Here is a 25,364-nt window from a genome sequence, read left to right on the forward strand (position 1 = left end):
TAGTACCTACCTGAGGTGCGATTTTTGATTCTCATCGGGTGGCTTATTTCGTACTAAATAGTCATCGGCTGCATACAAAACAAGGCACCGGTGAGATTCAAAAATCCCACCAATACCACCTCTGGTTTTTTTTGTACAAACTCATAATGTCTGGTTATCAGAGAACAGAATAATACTAATATGTAATTACTTAAAAAAACATCTGGAATCAAATCAATGCAAAGACCACGAGTATAACACATAATGCGAGTTTGAATTACTACTAAATTTCATTCACTACGTAACATTCCAATAGTTATCACGTTACCGCATACAATTATCCGTTTTCACTGACTCCGGCCATCTGTTTAGCCTGCTGCCATTACCGGTATAATGACGGCTATAATCGCTACTTTGCATCCTAGGACCAACGACAGCTTATTAATATAGACTACCAAAGTATGACTCTAAGTAGTGCAAAAGGATGTAAAGCACGCGTAGTACTGGCAAAGTCAGACCACGCTATAGTATACGACCACAAGCATCCTACTAGGACTTGATTCGAAGAAACGTAGTTGAGCTACAAGGTGAATGAGGTCCCCCCGTATAAGAGGAGTGAGGAGACGGTGTCGAAAAAACAACCCAAACCGACCGGCTAGTATTAGTTGCGTCCTATGATTCTGGTGCAGAAGGATACAACGTATCTCATACTAAGCTGGCCCACACCACACACCCAACCATCCTGACATTAATGGTGTTACATAGGTCTCACAAGGTCGGGGGCGAGGAAGTGCACCCACTGTAGCACCATGCGGACGAGTTCCCGCCCACCCTCCTCCCAGAATGTGTCGAATGTGAATCCACACCGACCAGATAGAACGAGTTCAAGAACGGATAGGTATCCAGGGCATCTTTAAGGTACGAAAACTCAACAGAAATAATTTCGAGATTTCCAAGTTTACCAAAAAAGTGACAAGACGATGATAAATACCACGATCCAAAGCATTGTATGTGATGTTCCTTATTATTTACTTATCTTTCTAGTACGTAGGCAGCTTAAGCAACTGTTAATTCAAACACTACCTTTCAAAATCTCTTATTTCTCAAGTTTTACCTCTCAATAATCCACCCTGTGCGCCTTTACATACTGTTCACATTTAAAAGATATACGATAGAAAGGTATGAGGAAAAGACGGTGCGATTCGATTTACGTCCTATGTCAAAACATGGGAGATCTTAATGGTTTAACCGCGCATGATAAATCGACGGTGGGATTACTCTATGAGGAAATTATAAAGCTCATTTTAAATTAAAATTACAGGTTATTAGAGGCATAAAATCATGTTTGTTTTAGTGACTTAATATGTCATTTTCTACCCACCAGAGAAAACTTACTTAATAATATGCAGTAGGTATAACCGATAATATAAAAAGCCTGTAACCTTAACGCCTTCGAACTTGTAGGAGATAAACGCATGAAACCAAAATGATGAATGATTTGGAAAGAAGAATTCAAGAAACATGGGTATGGGTTTGTAAGTAAAATAGCGATAGTATAGATGAAAGAAAAAGTATGTATTTACGTCTTACTATACTACCCGCAAAACCATTGCAACCTATATTGCACGACCATTAAACGTATTTGAATCCAAAACCTGCAATTTGTAGTAGAAAGTCGCCATAACTTAAGAGGTTATCATTATCGCCAATTGAGTGGCCACTCTCATTCATTACTCTCCAACACAGATCACTTAGCAATTTAATGGAAATTATTTCAATCAGTACATAATTAGGTATGCGGTTAAAGAATAATTTGCTCCTGCAAATGCTTCGGCTGTGGAATGAGCTCCCTACCGAGGTTTTCCCGAGGGTCTACAGCAGGGGTCACCAATTGGCAATTACGTTGTTTCTGCAGGGGTCCTGATTATAGGAATAAGACGACGACTGACTATTGATCCGTTTGGAAGGGCAGTACAACGAAACGCGGTCCACATTAGGTAGGTCGGCGGTCCGCCATTGGCAGGCAAGTATCATCATACATCATTCTCGTTACTATTTGCAAGTGCGACAGGTACGGCCCGATGTTTTATCGTTTATCGCGCGACCATGACTGCCTGATGGCTGGTTTACAGTGTGGGGTTCCTCAAAAACGGTGTTTACAGATGCGGGCCGTGTGCTTGTTTACGACCATTTAGTATATATAAAAATATATAATTAAAAGGTACTGGACTGTAAATTAGAAATATGAATTAGATAAAGAAAAGTTCATATGATTTAACATGGACTTCTGCTATGTAGTCAAAACCGCCTCATTTATGCGTAATGAACGCGGGCGTATGCAGGTTTTATGCGTAGTCTATAAAGATTAATCTATCCTCTCAACAAGTTATAGGTAGTTATTATATTATATGATGTCCTGGTTCTTATGGTAATTTAACCGAGATATATCGCAATCTCTTTCATGCAAGTTTATATATCGGATATGTTGAAAACCACCGGTTTGCGGGGTGAATACAGTAAAACGATACCGATCTAGACGATAACTTTGTTGAGACAAATAAGTCTAAACATATAAGTAAAACTAGTAGGAAGTACTAAAAACATTGTTATCGATGTAGGGGACATAAAATGGAATAGATATTTGGAATTTATAGAGAAAACTGTTTTAGGTTAAGTATAATCTGATTTAAAGTTTATTTAATATCTTCGAAATGTTTTTTTTACGCACTAGTGCAAGAAGTGGCTCATTTCTTGTCAGGTCGAAACTTCGGAGGGTCATCAGTACTGAAAAACGTACTGAATGTAATGTATTATTTTTTATAAAAGATCTGTAGCTGTTTACAATTTTGTCTTTCGTTATAGCCATGGAAATATTAGCCTTGATAATTTTGATATCCGCAAAGAGTCGATTTTGGGTTGGACTAATTACCAACGATTAACATAGGTATAATTAAATTTTAAACCAGGCAGATTAGAGCTAATGAGATTCCAGCTTATTATAATAAGCTTATAAAGCTCATTCCGTAGATACTAGGATCTATCTGATCAGCCTAATTAAAACGAATGAAACCAAAGCATTAAGGTATTTCGACTGCTAGATAATCCAGGATTATGTTCGTCCTCTTTACATCTTTAAAATCTTGCAAATCGCCTCGGTGATGTACAAACACGTCGTTTTGCATCTCTGAATGCTAATTCGCTGCTAAATATTCATTGACCCGCGACAAATGTGCCGATTTCTATAAAAAGGTTCCTTATTACAGCTTAAGCATAATTACGTTTTAACAAGTAATTCGTATAAAGAGACGAACTAATTTCGTTCTTACGGCAAACGACAATGTGAAACCTTTTATTTGAAAACGGCATATGTGCGGAACATTTATGTAATGTACAAGCGACGAGTGTATGAGTTTTGCATGTAATTAAGCCTTTGAGAGCTCCCGCTTATGTTACCCACATCTAGGCTATCTTACTACATATAGTTCTGTTACAAATGAAAATCATATTTTTAAAATAATGTAATTTATTTACCACAAGTAACATATATCCTGTCTGCTGATACCTGCCCAAATGCCATAAAAGGCATACGGTCAATACAAAAGCTAGATTACCGTACAAGCACACCTCGGACACTGGCGATCAAATATATGAAAGAGGCGCATTCCTAGCACACAGTCTAAATTCGTGTAGGTGAACGCGTACTATGTTTGTATGAGTGAAATATGACAGGTCTACTGTTCGCGTTTTTAACAGGCGGTAACTGTGAGGTAACCGAGAGGGGGTGGGCGGCACTTTCAGCGGGGAGCTGGAGTGGCCATACTGTACGTTAGTACTCTTTATTATACTGTGGTACAAGAGTTGTCTTTGACGTGTGTCAATTTTCTAGATCGACAATGGATTAGCGCGATGTTGTCAGACTTCGCTCAAAAACTCTGACGGCAGCGCGCAATATATGTTGCCAAATATTACAGGTGATGAGCATATGAACTTGCCAGTGTGAGTCATATTGTCATAAAAATCGAGTTAAATAATTCACGACCCATACATGCGATGAACGTATGCGCTTTGCATGTTATTAGCCTTTGAGGCTGCCGCACACGGTGTATGGTAATACTGGAGGGGAGGCTAGTAGCCTTAACATGAGTTTGACTTTGATGTATTCGCTAGTGTCTGCCTTATTTACCTTCCATGCATCATGCTCGAGCTAACATATAAGCACACCTCGGACACTAGCGATCAAATATATGAAAGAGGCGCATTCCCAGCACACAGTCTAAGCTCGTGTAGGTGAACGCGTACTATGCTTGTATGAGTGAAATATGACAGGTTCGATTGTTCGCGTTTTTGGAAGGTGGTAACTGTGAGGTAACCGAGAGGGGGTGGGCCGCACTTTCAGCGGGGAGCGGGAGTGGCCATACTCTTGTTATACAAAGTGATATAAGTATGAAGATACTGGCGTTCTTGGGTTTGTTGGATGGTGTTAAAAATCAAGTGAAAATTCACAGAAATCGGGAAACGTTTGTCGAAGAGTCGTTTGTTTGTCTACTTTCTCGCATAACGTTCACATCAGCATTGCTATACAGCGATTTTAGATATAAGTCAGCTATTAAATTTTATACTTAGTTTTGATTTCTACAGTCTTAAACCCTGACCAGAAATTACATAACTACGCGGCATGTTGCGGAATTTCATGGAAACTATTTTCTTCATGCTAATACTGAACTGAATAATTTACTGAATGAAAATAAAAATAAAATAAAAGAAAGAAAGAAAGAAAATAATAAATAATATTAACAAATTTAGTTAAATTATAATCTTCCTTTTATACTCTACGTTAAAATTAAATTGATGTTGCAATTGTATAACGTTAAATTTATGTTGCAATTGTTAAGTTGTTTTGTGTTAAATTGTAGATTTGTATATTCATATTCATTTCCAAATTCTAAGTTTATGCTTGAATACTTTACTTTAATCATGCATGTAAAACTATTTATTACTGCTTGTTAAAATCAACTTTTTTTTTAATTTTACTTGTTTTATTTTTCGGAGCAAAGAATTCTGTAATAGCTATAAGTGGAAACTGTTTTGGCTTATGAGTTAACTATGTTTGTTTACCTTAATGTATTATTATGTGCTGTATGTTTCCCAAAAAAAAACTGTCATCCCATACGTCAAAATAACAGCGCCCTCTTGAGAATAGTGAATTATTTCTGGTCAGGCTTCAATTGCATAGGTACGTAAACTTGTTTCATAAATTATTTTTATTTTACATTTTTAATAGGTATAGGTACTGCTTTACCATTAGATACTACATTGTAAGAGAAAAAATACTGTACTGAATACCAGCGAAACTTCAGCCGGTAGTACATATAACTTACATACATACAATCACGCCTGTATCCCATTAAGGGGTAAGCAGAGCACATGAAACTACTAAAGTATCAGTGCCACTCTTGGCAAATAAGGGGTGACAGAAAACGAAACTGTGACATTGCAGTGACAGGTTGCCAACCTCTCGCCTACCCCACAATTTAACCCATCCCACAGTCGCCTTTTACGACACCCACGGGAAGAAAGGGGGTGGTGAAATTCTTAACCCGTCACCACACGGGCACATATTACTTTCTTCCCATAAAATAAAATTATCCTCACGTGCAATCGAATCGTATATAAAAGGCGAATATAAATTCTAATTATCTTTCATACAAAGTACCAAATAAACAACCTACCTCATTAACCCCGTAATTGTTGCTAATACTCGTAGTTTGTTTATGGCCCGTTTATTTGTGAATTCGAAACACGCGGGCTCTAGCCAAACGTACAATGCAATAGCATTCCATGGGCTGTCCCGCACAAACGCATTTATATTACGAGTGTTGCGGCTATTTTTCGACCTTTAAAGCAGGTGCAGCTGCACATTGTCGTAGGTAAATGTAAGAATAAGAAAAATATCCTCTTACAAATTTAAAAAAATCATTTATACGGGACAAGTAATATATATGGAAGATGGAAGCCATTATAGAAGAGCAATAAGAGAAAGAAAACTACGAACCTATACGGAACATCAACGATTGTACGCTTGGCTAGAGGTCCTGAACCGGTGTGCAACTTTGTTGCTAACTTGTGTAAATCGATTCAGCGACAGACGAGCGATTATAAAGTCGATTATAAGCTCTATTCGATACTTGATAGTTGAATCGTGTTTTTGTACCTGTCGCGGCGAATGCTGATCCCTTTGACAGTTCTACAAAGTCGCAGACTGAACCTAATTTAGAAAGTCCTTATAAAGTTCTACTTTTGTGATTTTTTTCATATTTTTTAAACAAAGGGGGGACGCACTTTTTTTCCTTTAGGAGCGATTAAAGCCCCCACTTTACTAAAACATTTTTTTACGGAAGACAGACAAAGGAAACTATAAGGGTGTTGTACGGAATAAAAAGTAGTCAAAGCAAAAGGTTGTGTTGTACATATTATTATTACTTTATTAGGATCATTCCATGGGCTGTCTTGTACAAACGCATTATATTTAGTGTCTTGTGATTTTTTTGGCGTTTAAAACAGGCGATCATTTTTCTGTGCATAATTCTGTACATTGTCATAGATGGAAATCTTCTTACACCCGCCAAATTTCAGAAAATTCGCGTTTGTACCCGTACAACGGTAGATTATTTTAAGAAATGCTCCATTATGGTATAATGTAATGCTAAAGAAATGTGCTAAAGTATCAAAGAAGACTGCAAATTAATGTTTTACGTTTATAATTTACTTATAATTTCTCCATGATTTCTCCATTCAAAAAGATGTCACAGGATCTTAATTCATAAGTAGCCCAATGAGGAGAAATTTGTCTTATAGTTATTGGACGCCTCTAATCACAAACAGATAACTGAATGAAATCAGTTAGATTTCAATCTGATATCAGTGGACGCTCGAATCGGACTGATAATCGTTTAATAGAAACTCTTGTGAAAATTCAATGGAGCGAAACTGGCTACATGGGTCTGTGTCTCAGGCATTATTTTACACTGTATGTTGTGTTCTGTTTTACTTTCAATGGAATTTTAAATGAAACAAGTTAAATTACTTTTTAATCCATTTGATTCGTATTGATTTAAGCTAACACGATTTGCACTCATAATTTTAGAACTAAACGAGACTTCATTTTGTTCATATTTGTCAGATTTTCTTGTCAGTCAGTAGGTATAGTTAGAAAAGAGCGTGAAAACAAATTTCGCTTCGCGCGTCCAGTTATATATATGCCGCTATTTTCTAGTGACGAAAATTTCTGGAACTTTTCAAATCTTTCTAGGTAAGTATGCTAAATACCTAAAAATATCCAAATGTCATCTTTTACTGAGTTCTTTTTTTAGGTAATTGAAAACCTTACAAATATCTCCATCAAACACTTTGTAGGTACAAAACTGGCTATTTTTTCTCGATCTTGTCTGTGTGAAGTAATAACGATAAGAACAGTCATAATATTGTTTCCTCGGGCTTCAAACTATCCTTACAATTTATTAACATAATACAGAAATACATGTAATAGAAATACTACCGCAATTACAAATTCAGTAGGAATGCAAATGGTCTTATAACTAGTTGTTAACTTATTTAGGATCTCCTACAACTTTACTGTTCATCGGATCAAATGAACTATACCTTCACAATAACCAAATAACCTATCTCACTCACACTTTTGCCGAACCATCTTGCTATCTCTATCGTTTTTATGTCCGCAAACATAATTTACCCGCAGTTGTTAATAGTTATAGACTTTATAGCGACTATTAACAACAGTTTGCTTAATTACGACAAATATATCGGCCTTTTAATATGCGACATTTTCTACTAAACGGTACCACAGTATCGCTTACAAAAAGGACTAGTTTCGCTCGCATCTTCATACGAACTACTTAGAGATGATCCTTATGCTTATGAGGCAGCGAGGGACCTTTTGGTTAAAAACGCCGCATATAACATTCCTACCGCCCATAGAGAAGGGAAGTAAAAGGGTTTATAAAACGATACTCTTATTGGTTACTTCCTCTGACTGCCCATAGTCAAGCAATTTTGTAGCATTCATGCAGCACTCATGTATTTAAACATTTATTAAGTGACGTTAGTAACTACACTGTTGTTCAGGTTGTTCAGTTGAAAATTTACCACATCATAAAACTCATAAATAAAAGAAGACAGACATTATGACAATAAGACTAGCACTCTCCAGTACTTAACTCATTTCTAAATTGAACCCGACTAGCGGGTTTCTGGCCCTGTAAGTGATAGTCAAACCCGTAGAAATAGGATGTTAAGCGTTAGCGAAATGTTAGGTCTGTGGTCAAACCTAGACAAGTCTCAAGCCTTGTGCAAGTATACGTCATGATTTCATGTAATTGCTATGTTTAAGATAACACTTGCACAGGCTCAGCTATTAAAATCGCTGCACATTTAGCCTGGTCTGTCAATAATAAAAATCCAGAGGCAGGTTAGTTGCCCCGTCAATACGATCCAAGCAATATATATAATCTGTTACAAAGGATTTCATAAACACGTTAAACTTATTTCATCGCACCACTTTACTTAATTCATTTAATTATTTTGGTGGTTGTACATTTTTAAATTTGCCACTCATCGTTAATTCGCTTCTACTCATTTCCTCAAAGGTTGACTGGAAGAGATCCCATTAAGGGATAAGTCCGCCTACATTGTATATTACTGACTCTGTAACTGTGTCTCTTTTGTTTCCTTTATGTACAATAAAGCTCATACATACATACATACATACTTTACAACTACTAGACAAATGGTCTCTTTCAAAGTGATTACCATTTAGCGTTTAATATGTATAAAATAATTGAGCTACACACGTCCCACTGCTGGAACAGCAGGCCTAGCACATGATGGCCGCGGGAGTATGTCGCCGCGAGATAGACTACCTGTCCTTATGTCATTAATACAATTAGACAAAGACGTGTCATCTATCTCGCGGCGACATACTCCCGCGGCAATCATGTGCTAGGCCTACTGGCCTCCTCTCACACATAAGAGGGCTCGAGCTGTAGTCCTCACACACATATTTGAACTGTTTCGCAGATTTATGCACTTTTCCTCACGATGTTTTCCTTCACCGAAAAGCTAGTGGTATCAAATTACATACTTAGCGTTGGCATGTATTTATTAACATACATAAAATTGACGTAGTAATATGTATTGTATGAAAGCAGTCACGAATCAATTACGGGCAAGGCATAACATTCCTTATTTTGTTTTGAGTGGCGAACAATCAAAACCTCTGGAACAATTTCAGGGCTTATTCTTATCGCTTAGCGAAGGCTCGCTATTTAATTAACCTATTACAACCTCGATTAGCAGAATCGTCAAAAGAGTGACTAAAAGTTTGATGGATAGATAAAGCGTTTAGTTTTTTTGCGTTTTTCTAATAATTTAGCGGTAGTAAATAGATATTAAAAAGTACATAATTAGATAGATGAACACGTTATACGATATTAGGACCTAAAATTGTGAAGGTAATGATTTAACAAATTGCAATTATTTTTGTATGCAGGACTGCAGGTAAAGCCAATCACCTTCAGTATTTTACAACAAGATGCAACACAAAATGAAGGTAATATAAGTCGTAGCTGGTACAAAATATTAAATGATAAACGAACGATCTCGATAACATTTTTCAGGATAGTTGTTTTTTTTTTGGAGTGGCAATGCAGTTACGAAAAAAAAAATCTGTCTAGTGTGCAATTCGTGCACTAGATTCCAATTTTTTTAAATTCGTAGCTTCAAAGAGTTGTCACTCCAACTTCTGATGGTTAGCAACTGTCATTAAAGCAGTCTGAATACTTTACCCGCTCGGTAATCGATCGGAATGGCCGCAGCAAACAATCGCAAGAAATATTTATTTAACACGTTCCGCGCGATGGCGCACAAAAAACCGCGCCGGCGCAAATAGCCACGAAATGTTGCCAACATTCAGGAATCCGCAGTAATCCGAGAATAACAATAATTACTCGGTGCCACTGGGACCTGTTCGGACTTAAAGAATCGTATATTAACTTAACAATATGCAGACTTTACTCGTCTTTTCTCTCGTTTGCTTGGACATTAATGCTTTGTATTGCAAAACGGAACTTAATCACGTATAACTTAAATTTTTAAAACAAATCGGGCCTGGGAATGTTAATCTAACGTTAAAAGGTCACTTTTTCAATGACCTTTGACTAGTTGGTAAATATTTAGGTACGCAAATAACCAATTACTCCAATATTTACTGCTTACGTCTGAATGGCAAGTTAATCTAAGCAAGATGCAAGATTTAGACTACTAAGTTAGAAGATAGCTTTAAATCTAGAGCTCTAGATTAGGACATGCTGTAGATTATGGCCTAAAATGCCATTCGTAATTAAGTTTTTTTTTCACGTACTAATGACAAATCAGCAGATGAATCGCCTCAACGACTCTTGAGTCTAGCTAGACGAGTCTAGCGGTCTCGCACAAGAAAAGAGTCTGCTTTTCTTGAAGGTGTGATGGTAGAAATACTTGTATTAGTTCTGAAACAGTGTAGGCAACAATATATTCCACTGCTTTCATTGTGTAAGAATGAGAAGAGCTATTGGAGTCAAGAGTTAACTATCCAGTCACTCTAGTCGCTGGACTGACTTGACTTAGATCTGACCTTGACTTAGATATCTTTAGATCGTCAAGGTTAAGTTTTATTAACTCTCCAAATTAAAATCAAGTTAAGATTGCTAAAAGTCGAGTATGTCTGACCGGGAACTTGAACTGATCGACGGCCAAGACGTGACAGTAGTTAATAAATCTTTATGTGTCTATACTTGAGTGAAAAGGTTTTAGATGAAAAATTGGACAATTTCTCTTTAGTTTGCTACTTTTAGAGATTACAATTTTCGAACAATTGGAACGTATACGTGTTTGCTTTTTGAAAGACACGTAACTAATGTAGGTATCTGCTTATAGTAATATACTTTTTAAACATTGTCGAGATAATAGATACCTAACTAATAATTGTGTGGCCATAATTACTCCGAATCCGTAAATATATACTGACTGAACATACGAGTATTATTTACTAGAGGATCAAATAAGCAGTTCTTGAACATGTTCTTAAGAAAATTATGTGAAGAATTGAAGTAGGTACCTATATAAATAAGAAAAAAAACATAAATAAAACTACGCTATACGAGTAGTATATAAATTATTCTTCAGTCAAAAAAAATGCAATAATAATACTTACACTTCACCGTGGTCCCGTTGGAAGCGAATACGTTTTTGACCATAAAAACTCACATTAAAACTTTTATGACCGGCGAATTATTTTAATGGCAGAAGGATAAACAACGAGTTATTGACTCCGATATTTATTTTATAGCAACAATGTTATCTATATGGCTTTAAAGTAAGTAAATAATTACATTAATTACAAAACAGAAAAGTGAGTTTTAAAGTTGAATGTGTTTATTTAGTGAAAATTTGAACGTAACTTTAACAGTACCAAGATTAGCTTAAGGCTTCCCACAGACAGTCTTAAAAATTCATAATCTTAAAAAAAAATTGTATGCAAATTGACACTGACAGATCTGTCAGTGTCTTGTCAGTGTCAGTTTGAACTGTCAGATTGCATACAAGTTTTTTTTAAGATTATGAATTTTTAAGACTGTCTGTGGGAAGCCTAAGACCAGAGCCCGGAAAATCCATAGCAAAACAAAAGACTGTCGCAATCAAACTAGGGTGAGAAACATTTTTTTATCGATATCGAGTAAGTTTTGTCTAAAAAAAATCATACCGATATGTTTAGGTACGTACGTTATTTTATAAATTATTCACGCCAAACGCAAAACAAGTAGTAAGTTAAGGGTTAGGTTAGGTCCATAGAACAGTTACAATGTTCAACTTTGTCTATTACGGAATCATTCCTCATTCTGGACACTGTTCGTTGTTACGTAAACTGGAGTAAACTTTTACCGGTGATACGCAAATTTGAAGCCGTACTGGACCGAAATCCTGATTATGACCATTTACGAGAAATATCCGAAAATCTTACCCGACCTGACCATCATACCGATTACAATGAGTTTTATAAATTTGCTCCCTTGACGTCGAGTGAAGTCGAACGTTCATTTAGTATACATAAATGGCTTTACAGTGATAAACGAAACAGTCTTCTCCCAGAGAATGTTGAAAAATTAATGATTATATACTCCTATTACTATAACAAACCCAATAAGATGTCAAGTGCTGCTGTGTGTACTGACGTGGATTTTGAGGAAGAAATTTCATCTGTACCTGTATAATTATTTATAATTTTTTTTTTTCATTTGGTGGGCCATTTTCTTCTCATATTTAGAACTATCGATATCGATAAAAAAATGTTTCTCACCCTAGTTTGATTGCGTCAGTCTTTTGTTTTGCTATGGATTTTCCGGGCTCTGCCTAAGACTTTATCTGGCTTTGACGAAAATCGAATCAAACTTTAGCATGCCACTGTACAACATTAGCTGCTAACATTAACATAACGTGACATGCTGTAAAAATATTTCTTGACACATTTAAATGACACATTCTTATTCTCACACACTGTTTTGGGGAATGATTATTGTCGTTAATTGGTTATAGGTATACGTCAAACTTTTAAATAGGTTTAGGTACATAGATTGCCTACCCGCCCTTCGAAATCGTATTTTATATTATTTATTTTTTTATTTTACGCACACGATTAATACTTGTAAGTGGTAGCATGTTTACCAACGAACGATATATCCATATTCCCAGAAAATTTGCCTTTCATTGCCCTGCAGAGTATTTTTTAACTGAACACCCACCTACATTTATCGATTTAAATTTAATTCAATTACTTAATATTTTATTTTCCATCTCAAATCGATATCATTAAGCGCCCGAGCTGGCATTTTATCCCGTCGTATAAAAATGCTTCCCCTATAATTCCCTTGTAGCGGGCATAATTTGACAGTAACATGTGAGCTGAGCTAGGTTCATTAGCGCATGCCTAGCATAACGCGTCAGCGCAGGTGCCCTGCGCAGGAGTTCTAATAGCTGCGCGAGGCCGCGCGACAAATGACTATCTACGATCTTTCGCTCCGCGATAGCACAAGAGAAGACATTTATTAAAATCAGGTGGTAGATAAACTATCAGTCTCCTTCTCAGGGTTCCATAATATGGTAGCCTAAATTGAGTTCTGTCAATTTGACAGTCAAAATTTAATTGGGACTTAAGTACCTACTGCTAGCTTTTGTCCGCGGCTTCGCGCGCGTTAGAGAGAGACAAAATGTAGCGTATGTCACTCTCCATCCCTTCAACTATCTCCACTTAAAAAATCATGTCAATTTGTCGCTCTGTTTTGCCGTGAAAGACGGACAAACAAACAGACACACACATGCACTTTCCCATTTATAATATTAGTATGGATTATTTAGTATGGATGTGAAGGACGTGGGTTGTCAGAAGGTTAAACCCACAACTGTATCCGTTTTTTTCGAGAAAAAACTATGCTTTGAGCAAAATACCTATGTGATTTCTTGAATTGATAATCGCCGCTCCTCCATACACCTTGCTAATAAATGTCATAAATGAACAAACAGGCAGCTTTAGTGTATGTAGCTCTTTTTCAGAACTATGGAGCTCTCGAAATGGCAGTTTAAAAAATCAACTCATGCGCATCGGCAGGCGTTTAGAATAACATTCGCATTCGCCATTCGAGCCGCTCGTCAAAGATTAAAAGGCATATTAACGCAACTATCCGATTGCAAGCAGGGTTACCGGTGGTCGCCTTTATTCAGCCTTTGACACTGGTCCCACTAGAAGCGTGTAAGCTAGAGCTGTCGGCTAATAAAAACAAAAGAGACGCGATGATAGCGCGGGCGAGTTATACATAGTTCATCGTCTTCGTCGCCGAGCTATGAGCTACAAATCGCTCGCTCACTCTCTTTTATGTACCTACACGGGAGCAACTTTTTTTTATACCACGTCGGTGGCAAACAGGTATACGGTCCGCTTGATGGAAAGCGGTCACCGTAACCTATGGACGCCTGCAACTCAAGCGGTGTCACATGCGCGTTGCCGACCCATGAGAAACTTGTACACTCCTTTTTTAAGAGCCCCATACTGTAGTTCATCGGGAATACCTCGGCAGGGAGCTCATTCCACAGCCGGAGCGTCCGCGGGAGGAAATTCCTCTGAAACCGCACGTTACGCGACCATTTAGGTTGCAAGGTGTGTAGATGAGCGCCCTGTCGATGGCGAACGGTGCGATGATGAAAAGTGGACGTTGGCATCATGTCAAAGAGTTCCTCAGAACACAACGCATTGTACATTGATTATCTTTTGTTCCTTTTTATAGCCGATAGCTTTATAGCCGAGTAAGCACTCGCTTTTGGTGGAACTAGTGCCTTTATCCGACTATCTGGATACCCTTTAACCGCGCATGTATTAAAAGGCATGCAGTTGATTACTTTGTTGCTAGTCATACGAGGACTTTAGATTGTTAAGAGTCCATAATTTGTAATAACCTTGATGAGATATAAGATGAAATGAGATAAAATGAGCAGTTTACGAAATTAAGTAAAATAAAATCGCATATTTAAAACGATGTACGGTATAGGTCTTTAGGAAGAAACACTAAACTTGAATAATAAACATGTTTAATAATATCATAATATACTGCAAGTTGCAAAAATAAGTTTTGATCAAACATAAAAAATTGGTACCAAGTGTAAAATCGTTTACCGTAATTTTTCCAATAGCCAACTTCTTTCGAGCAAATTCTAATAAGTAAACCTAATCACAGTAAGTTAATGTTGTTTTATCAAAGAAGAACCCCTGTATTAATTCACAGAATTGCTAACCCTATTTGTGTAAATGATAGGTTTACTCGTACATAGGTTATAAAGGAGACTTTAGAATATAATAGCAGCGGTGAGAGGAAGCGTGCTATTAGAATACTAACTAATAAGGCAATATCGCAGAGTATAAGTTTACTGTGATAGTTCTTGAAATAAACTTTATTGCTTCATTGAACTAAATATGAATACGAATTTGGTATTGTGCAATAGTACCAATGTTATACTTATGTATTGTAATTTTGTAAACCGCGGTCAATGACAATGGTTTTTGGTACTTCAACACATTCTTTACTTAATCTTTCCAAAAGCGAATTTGCTGTCATGTCACGAGGATCATCATTCGCCGCGTTCCTAATATCATCCATACTAATATTAAATATAAATGGGAAAGTGTGTGTGTCTGTTTGTTTGTCCGTCCTTCACGGCAAACCGGAGCAACGAATTGTCGTGATTTTTTAAGTGGAGATACTTGAAAGGATGGAAAGTGACATAGGCTACTTTTTGTCTTTCTCTAACGCGAGCGAAGCCGCGGGCAAAAGCTAGTAATGTATATAATTTCGGTTAAGGGTGTTTGACACATGACCCGACGATGTTTGGTTTGTGGTGTCATTTTATTCCTTTTCGTCCTAGGAACCATGGTCCCACGTAGGAACCACGGTTCTGGATATACGATTTTTTTTTCTAAATCATCCAAAATCTGATATATTCGAAGCCTCATATTGCTTGCATAATTTGTTTGACAGTATTACAAATTACATCGTAAAACCACTTTGTTGACTAGGAATGCGGCAGCAAATATCAACCTGGGAACCTTACTATTTACTAGCTAATGCATCCATTTAGTTTTCACGATCATACACAAATATACGCGCCTATGCAAAACGCAACAAAACAAAAGCAAATAATAAAGCTTGATAAACGTACGTCTCATTCCCGTATTATTTACCATCGCCGACTGCGTAACCACTTATAAATCTTACAGGGACCAGATATAGTCGTGTAATGGTCGAGTAGTGGTATGTACCATTGCCGACACAGACAGTTCTAATTGTGAACGTTAGTACGAAGATGTTAAGGTATAGAAATGGGTAGTGGGTGGTGGTGGTGGCACAAAGGGCGCAGAACAAGTAGTACACAATGGGACACCGTGTCAGCCGCCGTGCTGCGGTATGGCAGTTGCGGTGATAACCATCATACACGGCGATGTTCACGTTACTAACAGAGTGGACGGACCGCAGGTTCAAGTGGTATCACTATCAAAAGAATATTTTACTCTTTTGTGGCTAATAATACCTACTTGCTAATACTCAGCTAGAGGCGAGTCTCCTTGACATACTTAAACGTTGAAAGTTCATATTTGAGTTGTTTAATTCAGGTGGTGGTCATGTCTCTCGCCTGGAAGTTTGTCCTTTTCTTTTCCAATTTTTATTTTCCTTCTCCTTTCCTCTAATATTTGTGTCGAAGAGCAGCAGGTACCCAATGCGCAAAAACTGCACTAAAGTTCATGTCGAATGGATTTTAACCACAGCAGCACATCATCGTTTTGTATTTGCAAAACCTTCTTGGTAAGCATAAAAATTCAATTTGTTACGGAACAGGGCCAAATTTCATAGCCATTTTGTGACGCATCACTGGATTTTTATATTGATTATGTTTAAAGCCAGCTAAAGAAGAAGCATTTGCTCTATTCAGTTCAGGTGTCTATGTCGGAAGAAACTGAAGGCGTAGCTTAAATAACAAACATTAATTTATACATAGGTACCTCAATAAGTAGAAGTAAACAATGTGTCGGGATGATGACTCCCGTAACCAACATTGCCAATCATGCCAAGGCTTACGCTTCGTAGAGAACAAAATACAACTATCATTGTCGAACTAATCTGGAAGAATAGAGAAACAGAAAGCATTTAGTTTGCTAAGCCAAGTGATAGCCTGATAGGTAGTACAAAAACTTACGGGACTATTTAGTTCCTTCGTTAAAAATAAATACCATTTAAAAGTAAAGTATAAAATATCGTTTATACTGGTACTTCTGAAGCGATTGCTCTACCCAACTAAGCGACGGGCAACCCGCAACCCTAGCTGGAAACCGAGTCGGTATGTAAATCACCAGGTTATCGTATCATGTTGCACATACTTAATTAGTTAGATTGTTGCCAGTCCGATTGCTAGTGCCGTACTTTACTGCTATCGAGGTCGATATTTTAGGACCTGTTATTGCGGTTATCGCGTGGTTAAAGCATGTTACGTTAAGATTAGATTGCAAGGTTTAGTATAAATGTAATTGTGGGTTTAAAACATAGTTGTAAATGTAGGCATTTTATCTGGAACGCTTATTTAGTTTCATTTATTTTGAAAGGTTACAAAGCATTTGCATGCCAAGTTTGCATTTACTTTTACGTGTATATGACTGTAAAGAAACACAGATATTGAATTTGTGTCACGCAGTGTCAGCGCTTACATAATATAATAGTACTGTCTTTTGGCGAGCTTCACTGATTAATTAATATTGATTGCCTTAGTATTAGATTAGCTTACCGGCTGTTGTTTATTGTTGATCACTACGCTATACATCACAGAGAGATGAAGAAACGGTAAGCCAATTATAGGCCTAATAATACGCTTGAAGAGCATTTCCAACGTATCTACTTTTACTGTATACCTACTAAATTCTGTAAAAGCTATAAATTATTTCATTTGAATGAAATCTTCTGAATTAATCAATTGGTACCGTAATATCTTTATTCTACTGAAACTATAAGTTGGTAACTTCCTTGAATCATAATCTACATGTTATTAAATCGTGTAAAACATCAAGTTTTAAATTACTGAAGTTAATCAGCATTAATTAACAATAAATGTTTTATAGGTAATCAGTCTTTCCTGGTGCAGGGTATTAAATAAGAATATGTTACTTATATCAGTTGATAACATGGCTACCAAATGGAAACCATCAAGACAGAGGTAGGTCTAGTAACTTTGATAGTTATTGAACACCCGTTATTCTGTGTACTTATAAAAGTTACATTAACCCTTAAATGCATGATGATGTATATATGCATCATAATTATATTTGATGGCCCGTGGCTCGATATGTAGCTATCCAAAATCACATTTATTGCTTAATTATTATTCATTATTTAATATACAATGAAATAATATAATGATTTTCTATTTATTATTTAAGGATTAAGATGAAATGGCGGAAAAGTGTGAAAAAACAGGACGATGGCGATTTTTAGTATGTGATTTAGGCTGATTTTTTCGGAGTTAGTAATTAATTAGTTTATGTTTAAACATTTTATCATAAAGGTTTCGCAAATAGTGTACCTTTTTAATAGTAATATTTTTTTTTAAATAAAACTTACCAATTACGATATATTTGTATAAATAAGATTTGGCCTATTTAACTTCTAACACTGATTTAGTATAAAAATCGATCTTAAATTTTTTTTTTATTATTTTTCCCAGGGTCAGAAAACCATTGTCTATCACACATATTAATATCTCGTTAAAAGAAAAATTCATGCATTTAAGGGTTAAACAAATCTTTACAAGTTTCCGAGCCCCGCCAATACAAGTTCTTCTGAAAATGCTATCCTTTCTTTCTAATGTGAAACTAAAATTGGAGCATAAAACGTAACGTTACGTAAGTATTAAGCCGGGAAAAAGATTAAAGTTCTACCTATAAACATTAGAGTGCTACTTTTAATGATTAAAAAAAATGGAAACGGAGCCTAAATTGCTAGTTAAATTAATTATATTCTATACATACCTACTCAATCGAACAAACTACAAGTCGATAGAATGTCTCCAAAATCAAGTCATCTAAATTATCGATATCGATAAAGTGATAATTCAAGCCCTAGCGCATTTCGTCGAGACAAAGCCCCTATTGGCGGTGTGTCCTCGGGTATTTTTTTCTCTTATCCTCTAACTTCCTCGGTGAAAGGATGCGCCGCATTCTATGCTTTTATTTGCTTTCCACTCTTTTATTTGTTCGTCGGGGCGGGTTATTTATTTGTCGTCAGTTGTTGTCAAGGTAACTTAAGTTAGGTAATCAGTCAGATGTTTTAAGTACGGGATTTTCGCTTACTATAAAGCTGGTTGGGTAGATACCACTTTTTTTTTTCTTGTATACCTACAAGTCTTTATTTTATTTTGAACAACTAAAAGTACCTTTATACGACGTAGCTACTGAATGTAGATTTATTCCTACTAGTAAAACCTATAAATTACTTGTATACCTTGGTATAATCCGTCCCACGACGTGTTGTTTTGGCGAGTCCATAGGCCCCTTACACTTATTGCAGTAGATCGTTTTGTTTTGAAGACTGCTAAATATCTACAGCACTATAATTTTATTAGTAGGTAGTCTGTCTATTTAACTATCATCTCCCACGACAAAACGACACGAAATAAAAATACACTAGTCGGAATATTTTTTTGAAGGGTGGATTTTAATACGTGGTATTGTTATGACTCGACCATGTATGCAGTTATTATTTAAATTGTTGTGAGGAATTTTATTTTCCGTTTCTTTTAACATATTCTGCCTTGTTGTATTAGAATATTTAAGTATAGGTACAGTGAGCTGCAAAATTGCATGGAGAAAATATGAATTAATTCATTGATAAATTCGCCATGCACTTTTGCAGCTGATAGTACGTTGAGTCGTGTTTTTTTCTTGTGTGACTCTCGGCTTTGTTACTTTGCATGAGGCTAATATTTTCTGACCAATTTTTATCAAATAATACTGTCTACAAGAACTCAACTGACACTTACTCAAAAACTTTTGAAAGAAGTTCTTAAATAAATAAAGTTCTTGCCTCATGATGGTCTTGCTAATCCAGAATTGTATGTGCCTTTCCTCTCCATGCACACTGACATAAACTTCAAAGTGATAAATTTCCGCGTTAAGCCTGATTCATAAGAAAGGTCAGAATCAGACAGTTCATTGCGTCAAAAACATAAAACTACAACATCATAAACATAATGAAAACCATAAAATCGGCCGTTATAATAACTGGCCATATAAAATTAGTCTCTATTGAATTAATTCGATCGCGAATGTTATATCCTCTTATGCCAATAAAATCGGGATTCTCGGACGGGTATAAACGTCCTTCGAGAATTTATGATAGCGACGACCGAGCATTCGCGGGTTAAGGCGGAAGGGGACGACGCACCGATATCGGTTTTTCATACAAACGTAGGCCTCATTTTCCTCTCTGAAAGCATTTCCAATAATGTCAAGATGAAAGATTTAAGGTTTTGTATGAGGAGTAAGTACGATGAAAAGCCGCCGTCTTGTTTTGTTATACGGACAGTTTTCTATCTTAACCTCTCAAATGAAAAACCCCACAATCTTACCCTAGGCCACTTATTCTTAATATTTTTATACAATTTAATGTTAGTATTTTAATCATAGGTTGAATTAATGTTTTTTTTTTTTTTAATTAATTTTTTTTTGTTAAAATTGGGAGGGAAGAGCGAATATTTTTATTTTATAAAAATTTTGAAACGTTGCTAACTCTTATAATAAGCAATAATTCGTAGAAATCGAACGTAGGGCATAGATGCGGTAATTACATAAAATTATATTACAACATTTTCCAAAATGTTTTTTCCAGGGAGGAAAACGCGGCCTACGTTTCCTCGTGCGGCATTTCTCGTGTCGTCCTCTTTGCTCTTAAGTCTATAAAAAGTTATTGTCAGGTATTTTATAAAGGCCGGACTTATTAGGGCCGATCAAGACGTACCGACGTCGATGAAGACAGTTCACCCGATGGATCTATTGGCCCCGTCAGTCTAGTACTAACTATGGTTTATGTGCTTTGACAACTTCGTTAGCAAGAAACGATCCATTTCTAAGTGTTTTAGCTCTGAACAATGTTCCACAGATCGAATAGTTAGATAGCAATAGATAGATAGATATAGTTATTTATTTGTTACAAATAGATAACTATATCTATCTATCTATTGATACACCTCAATAAAAGATGCAATTTAGACAAAAACACTTAAAAACACAATATCAAGTAAATTTTCTTAACCCACTCCTTAAATGGACGTGGCACGACTTTTTATGTGATTACTTGCAATTTGTTTCTTCCGGATTTTTAATGTAGAAGTATTTTTAAAATCTTCTTACAAAGGTTTTTTAATTGACAAAGGCAAAAGAAATAAAGAACCGGCCAACGGAAATTTATGAACTTTAACTTATAATGGCGCTTTGTTTCACTGATTTGTATGCGCTTCGGTTCTTCAAACTGATTATTTAATTGCTTTTAGTAGTTTTCTGACCTACTGCGTACTTACACGGTTAAAGGCTATTCAAATGTAATACTAGGGTGCATTGGGGTAATTTTGAAAGTCACATAAAAATCACTATTATTTCCATCATATCAAAGATTCCCCTTTCGAAATTACCCAAGCATTTCTGTGCTTCAAAATTACTCCAATGCATCCTATTACGAAAGCTACCTGTTGTATACGAACGATACTTTTAGGTCATATTGCGTAATTTTAAACTTAATTGTTCTCAGATTAGGTTATAGGTCAGATTAAAAGGTTACCGATGGATTGTGCGTTTGACTACTTAATGCTACTTAGGTTGTGTTTTGTAAGAGCGAAAATTGCAGGGTATTATTATATCCACCTGTAAGTACGTTTTTTGGTCAAAAATGATAAATGATGTGATCGGTGTAGGCAGATAATTATAATTAGCAGTAAGAAAGGAAAAAGTGAAATTTTGTCATCATACTTATCATCATCATCCATATCAGAGGAGTCAGCCCTTTACCGCGCACTGCTGAGCATAGGCCTCTCTTCTAGTATGCCACTTGTCCCGTTCCTGAGCTAGTCGCATCTAGTTGTGCCCCGCATCTTTCCGGATGTCGTCCACCGTCGTGTCAACGGATGCCAAGCGGCGTAAGCGGCCACCATTTCGTTAACATATCAAGATGATAACTACGTACCTCTACCTGTGTAATAAATGTAAACGTGTTACCTCACATTGCTAAACTGGGGAATGAACTCTAGCCTGAGGTATCTCCTGACACGACCTTCAAGAGCATACGCCCAATTAATAAAACTTTACTTTGTTGCAGGATACTCAAGCCGCAGCCGCCGCGCTCACATCCCTCGGCCACGTGTATACAGCCATCGGCGATTACCCTAATGCCTTAGCTAGCCACAAGCAATGCGTCCAACTAGTGAAACAGATGGGAGACCGACTGCAAGAGGCTAGAGAGATTGGGAACGTGGGAGCTGTGTATTTGGCTATGGGGGAGTTTGATTCTGCTGTTGACTGCCATACACAGCATTTGAGGCTGGCTAGAAGACTTGGTGATCAGGTAAGGCTACTGTTGCTTTTCTCTCTTGGATACATTTATTCAGCCCCCAACGCACATGCTATCCATAAGCAATGCGTCCAACTAGTGAAACAGATGGGGGATCGACTACAAGAGGCTAGAGAAATTGAGAACGTTGGATCTGTGTTTTTGGCTATGGGGAGTTTGATTCTGCTGTTGGCTATCATACGCAGTATTTGAGGCTGGCGAGGAGATCAGGCAAGGTTACTGTTTTTCTCCCTTGAACACGATAACACACCAATCAATATGTTCAGACCAGCTGGTAAAGCAGATGAGAGGACAGCTACAGGAGACCATGAAGATTGAGCGCTGCACCTTTGTCGATGACAGTTTCTTTGTTCTAAATTCCAAATCGAAATGACGTTGCTCCACGTATTGTACTTATTTGGTTTTTTTTTACAGGTTGAAGAAGCAAGAGCATACTCTAACCTAGGATCCTCATATCACTATAGACGGAACTTCGCTCAAGCCATCGCCTACCACGAGAATGTGCTCAGGATCGCTCAGAACCTAGGCGATAGAGCTATTGAAGCCAGGGCTTACGCTGGCTTAGGACATGCTGCAAGGTATCTATTAAGCCCACTTGCACCAACCACTTAACTCAGGTTTAGTGGGCTGTCATCTGTCAAATTTCATATAAAATGGTGGGTTGGTGCAAGAGGCCCTTATTGTCACAGATATTGTTTAAAAAATAAATTATGCCTGATGGACGCCTGCAACTTCTGGGGAGGCTAGCCAAGGCGGCGATCGTTTTGAAAAAATGTCGAACGAAGTTTAAATAATTTCAAATCTACGTTGGTCGATGGTATCTTAGTTAGACCCACAAAGATTTTATTTGCGCGTTGTCGTTATTAGGCGCTAGTGGCGCTTTTAAAATTTACAGAGACAGAGCCATATGCTAGAACGATATAACTATATTCTTTCTCATTTGGTGGTACAGCTGTGTCTCTACTTACGTAAGTAGAACTTACGAGTGTATTTCAGGCCTAAATCCGTTTTCACATTATCCGATCCGATATCGGATGTCGGAAAGATTTCAATGGGAAAAATCCAAGATGGCGCCTATAATGTATGGGATATCGGTCCGACATCCGATATCGGATCGGATAATGTGAAAACGCACTAAGGCTTATGAAAGAGCATATTAATTTGTATTTAGTGTAGTGAAATAACCATGCAACCATTCAATTGTCGCTTTACTAACTGTCGGTCCATAATTTAAGTAACTTATTACAAGTATTTACATTCCAGATGTGGGGGAGATTACGCACAGGCTAAGAAATGGCACGAAAGGCAGCTAGATGTTGCGCTTGCAGCTAGAGACAAGGTAAGAAAATAATATCATGAAATAACTATTGAAAATTCACACCATTTTATGTTGTTTAGTTTTATCTCATTTTGGTGGTTAATTTATTATTTATTTATACTTTATTGAACATAAAAAATAAGTACAAATTGTGGACTTAATGCCTTAAGGCATTTCTACCAGTCAACCACTGGGTCAAAAAGAAACATTTGATACGTGCAGGCATCGTGACAGAAAACAATCATCAGATATCACTTTCTGTTCTACTATTTACCAATTAAAACTATACGTAATCATTCAATACTATAATGAGGGGGTGAGCTTACACTTAATACTTTATAAGATACTAGCTTTTGCCCGCGGCTTCGCTCGCGTTAGAAAGAGACAAAAAGTAGCCTATGTCTTCTCCATCCCTTCAACTATCTCCAATTAAAAAATCACGTCAATTCGTCGCTCCGTTTTGCCTTGAAGGACAGACAAACAAACAGACACACACACTTTCCCATTTATAATATTAGTGAGCTCCCATTTATAATATTATTGGTCTTTGACGGAAGCTCAGAAGTCCAAACTCGGGGTTTGCCAGAGAGCTATGGAGCGCAGCATATTAGGTGTGAAACTAAGAGATCGAATCCGAAGCACCACGCTGCGCTCAAAAACTCGGATAATTGATGTAGCTCGAAAAGCGGCCAAGTTAAAGTGAGACTGGGCTGGACATGTCTGCCGTATGCCGAATGACTTGTGGGCCAAGATAGCCACGGAATGGGAGCCCCATGAGTCGAACAGAGGATCCGGCAGACCTCGCCGGCGATGGCGGAATAACTTGGACTCCTTTTTGACAGACTGGCCAGTTTTAGCTCAAGATCGAGAAGAATGGAGAAAGAAGGGGGAGGCCTTTGCCCAGCAGTGGGACACAATAGGCTCATAATAATTTTCTAATGTTTAGTGGAAGGCCGTTTCACAGGCTTATTGCCTGGACAGTAAAAGAGTTGGTCATGAAACCGGTGCGATTATTCTGTGCAATGACATTCTTATTGCCACTGTATACTTTATTTAATGTATTTTTTGCAGGTTGGGGAAGGCAGAGCATGTTCTAACCTGGGTATTGTGTACCAGTTGTTAGGTGAACATGATGCCGCGTTAAAATTACATCAGGCACATTTGTCGATAGCCAGGCAATTGCAGGTAAGAATATAGTTACAGCTATTATGTAAAGCTTTGACGGAGCGAACACAATCGACTTAATGGATTAACTTTCTTACTGCCAAAGTCGTCAACTGTCGAGCGAATCAATCTTCTTAAATTACGAAAGAGTTTCACAATAACGCTATGAGAACCATTTAATCTTCGTTCAAAGAATAATATGCGTTTGCAAGTTATTGATTAAATTCTTAATTTCTTTTTTTATAAATTATAGAAATAGCGCTGTTTTTTACTAACTACTATAAAACAGTCTTACTTTTCGCTTAGCACCTGGCAAACAGCATTACTTTTCGCTTAGAACCTGGTACCAAATTGTACCAAGATTCTAAATCCTAAGTTGACTCAATTTTTTGATTCCTCAGGATAAAGCCGGCATGGGCCGCGCCTACGGTAACATCGGTAACGCCTATTCTGCAGCCGGTTTTTACGAGCAAGCCATCAAGTACCACAAGCAAGAGCTGACTATCTCCAAGGAGGTCCACGACAGGAGCTCAGAGGCGTCCACTCATGGGAACCTGGCGGTGGCGTACCAAGCGCTCGGAGCGCATGATATGGCCTTGTTCCATTATAGGGCGCATTTAGGTAAGTACGCTCTAAGAAAAAGCTATCAA

At 37.2% G+C, this 25,364-nt stretch overlaps 1 protein-coding gene across 1 annotated transcript in view; it reads left to right on the forward strand.

Moving 5' to 3' along the window:
• LOC125236270 (tetratricopeptide repeat protein 28) overlaps positions 1-25,364 on the forward strand; it is a 178,448-nt gene that overhangs the window by 138,009 nt on the left and 15,075 nt on the right. The window contains 5 exon segments of the mRNA XM_048142985.1: positions 21,981-22,226; positions 22,647-22,810; positions 23,496-23,571; positions 24,622-24,735; positions 25,116-25,335. Coding sequence (XP_047998942.1) covers positions 21,981-22,226; positions 22,647-22,810; positions 23,496-23,571; positions 24,622-24,735; positions 25,116-25,335 — 820 coding nt within the window.

Source organism: Leguminivora glycinivorella, chromosome 19, assembly GCF_023078275.1.
Source record: "Leguminivora glycinivorella isolate SPB_JAAS2020 chromosome 19, LegGlyc_1.1, whole genome shotgun sequence".
In the NCBI taxonomy this organism is placed as follows: Eukaryota; Metazoa; Arthropoda; class Insecta; order Lepidoptera; family Tortricidae; genus Leguminivora; species Leguminivora glycinivorella.